Source organism: Trachymyrmex cornetzi, unplaced genomic scaffold (genome assembly GCF_001594075.2).
Source record: "Trachymyrmex cornetzi isolate Tcor2-1 unplaced genomic scaffold, Tcor1.1 scaffold729, whole genome shotgun sequence".
NCBI lineage: Eukaryota > Metazoa > Arthropoda > Insecta > Hymenoptera > Formicidae > Trachymyrmex > Trachymyrmex cornetzi.
Genome location: NW_017300058.1, coordinates 3,254 through 4,343, shown reverse-complemented (window position 1 = coordinate 4,343; position 1,090 = coordinate 3,254). Strand labels below are relative to the sequence as shown.

General features: G+C 36.2%; 1 protein-coding gene across 1 annotated transcript in view; it reads left to right on the top strand.

Annotated features, from left to right (window-relative positions):
- Window positions 1-210: 210 nt before the first annotated feature.
- LOC108767823 (uncharacterized) overlaps window positions 211-1,090 on the top strand; it is a 1,009-nt gene continuing 129 nt past the window's right edge. The window contains exon 1 of the mRNA XM_018517891.1: window positions 211-693. Coding sequence (XP_018373393.1) covers window positions 260-693 — 434 coding nt within the window. The 5' untranslated portion in view covers window positions 211-259. The remainder of the gene's footprint in view (window positions 694-1,090) is intronic.

Below are 1,090 nucleotides of genomic sequence, written 5' to 3'. Positions count from 1 at the left end.
AAGTAAGTTTATAGTATATATTAGCTCTATGTATATACAGGGTGTTTCCAAATTAAATGGCAAAACTTCGGGAGCGTGTAGAGGAGTAAAAAACTAAGAAAAAAGTCCTATAGACATATGCTCGTTTTTGCTCTGTTTCAGAGAAAATCGAAAAAAAATGTTTACATTTCTTGCCATATCTAGCATTGACATATTTGATTACATTTTCCACTTTCTGTTATGAATTTGTCGGTCGCTCTTTGAAAGCCTTTAACAGTAGATGAATTTTGTCTTTTGCAATATGCCGCGTACGTATTCTAATAGTGAATATGCTGATATGGTTTTTGTATACGGTTTCTGCAACGGTAATGCTTTAAAGGCGGTGCGAGAATATGCGCGACGATTTCCAAACAGAAGAGTGCCAAACCGAAGAGTGTTTATGTTGACATTTAATAGATTGCGAGAGACTGGATCATTTTCAATTCGACAAGAAAACAACCGATTTCAAGCAGCGTTACGAAGAGATTTGCAGGTAGGGAATCGTATTTTACAACATTTTGACAATCATCCTGAGACCAGCGTTCGGAATGCGTCGGCTGTATTGGGAGTGTCACCACAAACAATTTGGCGAACTGTAAAAGGAGATAATCGCTATCCCTACCACATTCAAAAAGTGCAAAATTTATTACCTCAAGATCATTGGAACAGATTGAACTTTTGTAACTGGTACTTTGAGCAATGCCACAATGATATTTTATTTCCATCTAAAATAATGTGGTCAGATGAGGCAACATTTACTAGAGGTGGAATAATTAATCAAAGGAATTATCATATATGGGCTCAACTAAATCCCAGGTCTGTTAGAGAATACAAATTTCAGCATGAGTTTTCTGTTAACGTCTGGCTTGGAATTTGGAACAACGTTTTAGTGGGACCGTTTTTTTTACCTGCAAAATTAAATGGGGACCGTTTTTTAAATTTCTTGGAGAATGAATTTTCTGACTATTTAGAAAACATCCCATTACAACAACGTACTGAAATGTGGTTTCAATTAGATGGATGCCGTGCTCATTACAGCAGAGTCGCTAGAACCTGATTAGATAGAAAATTC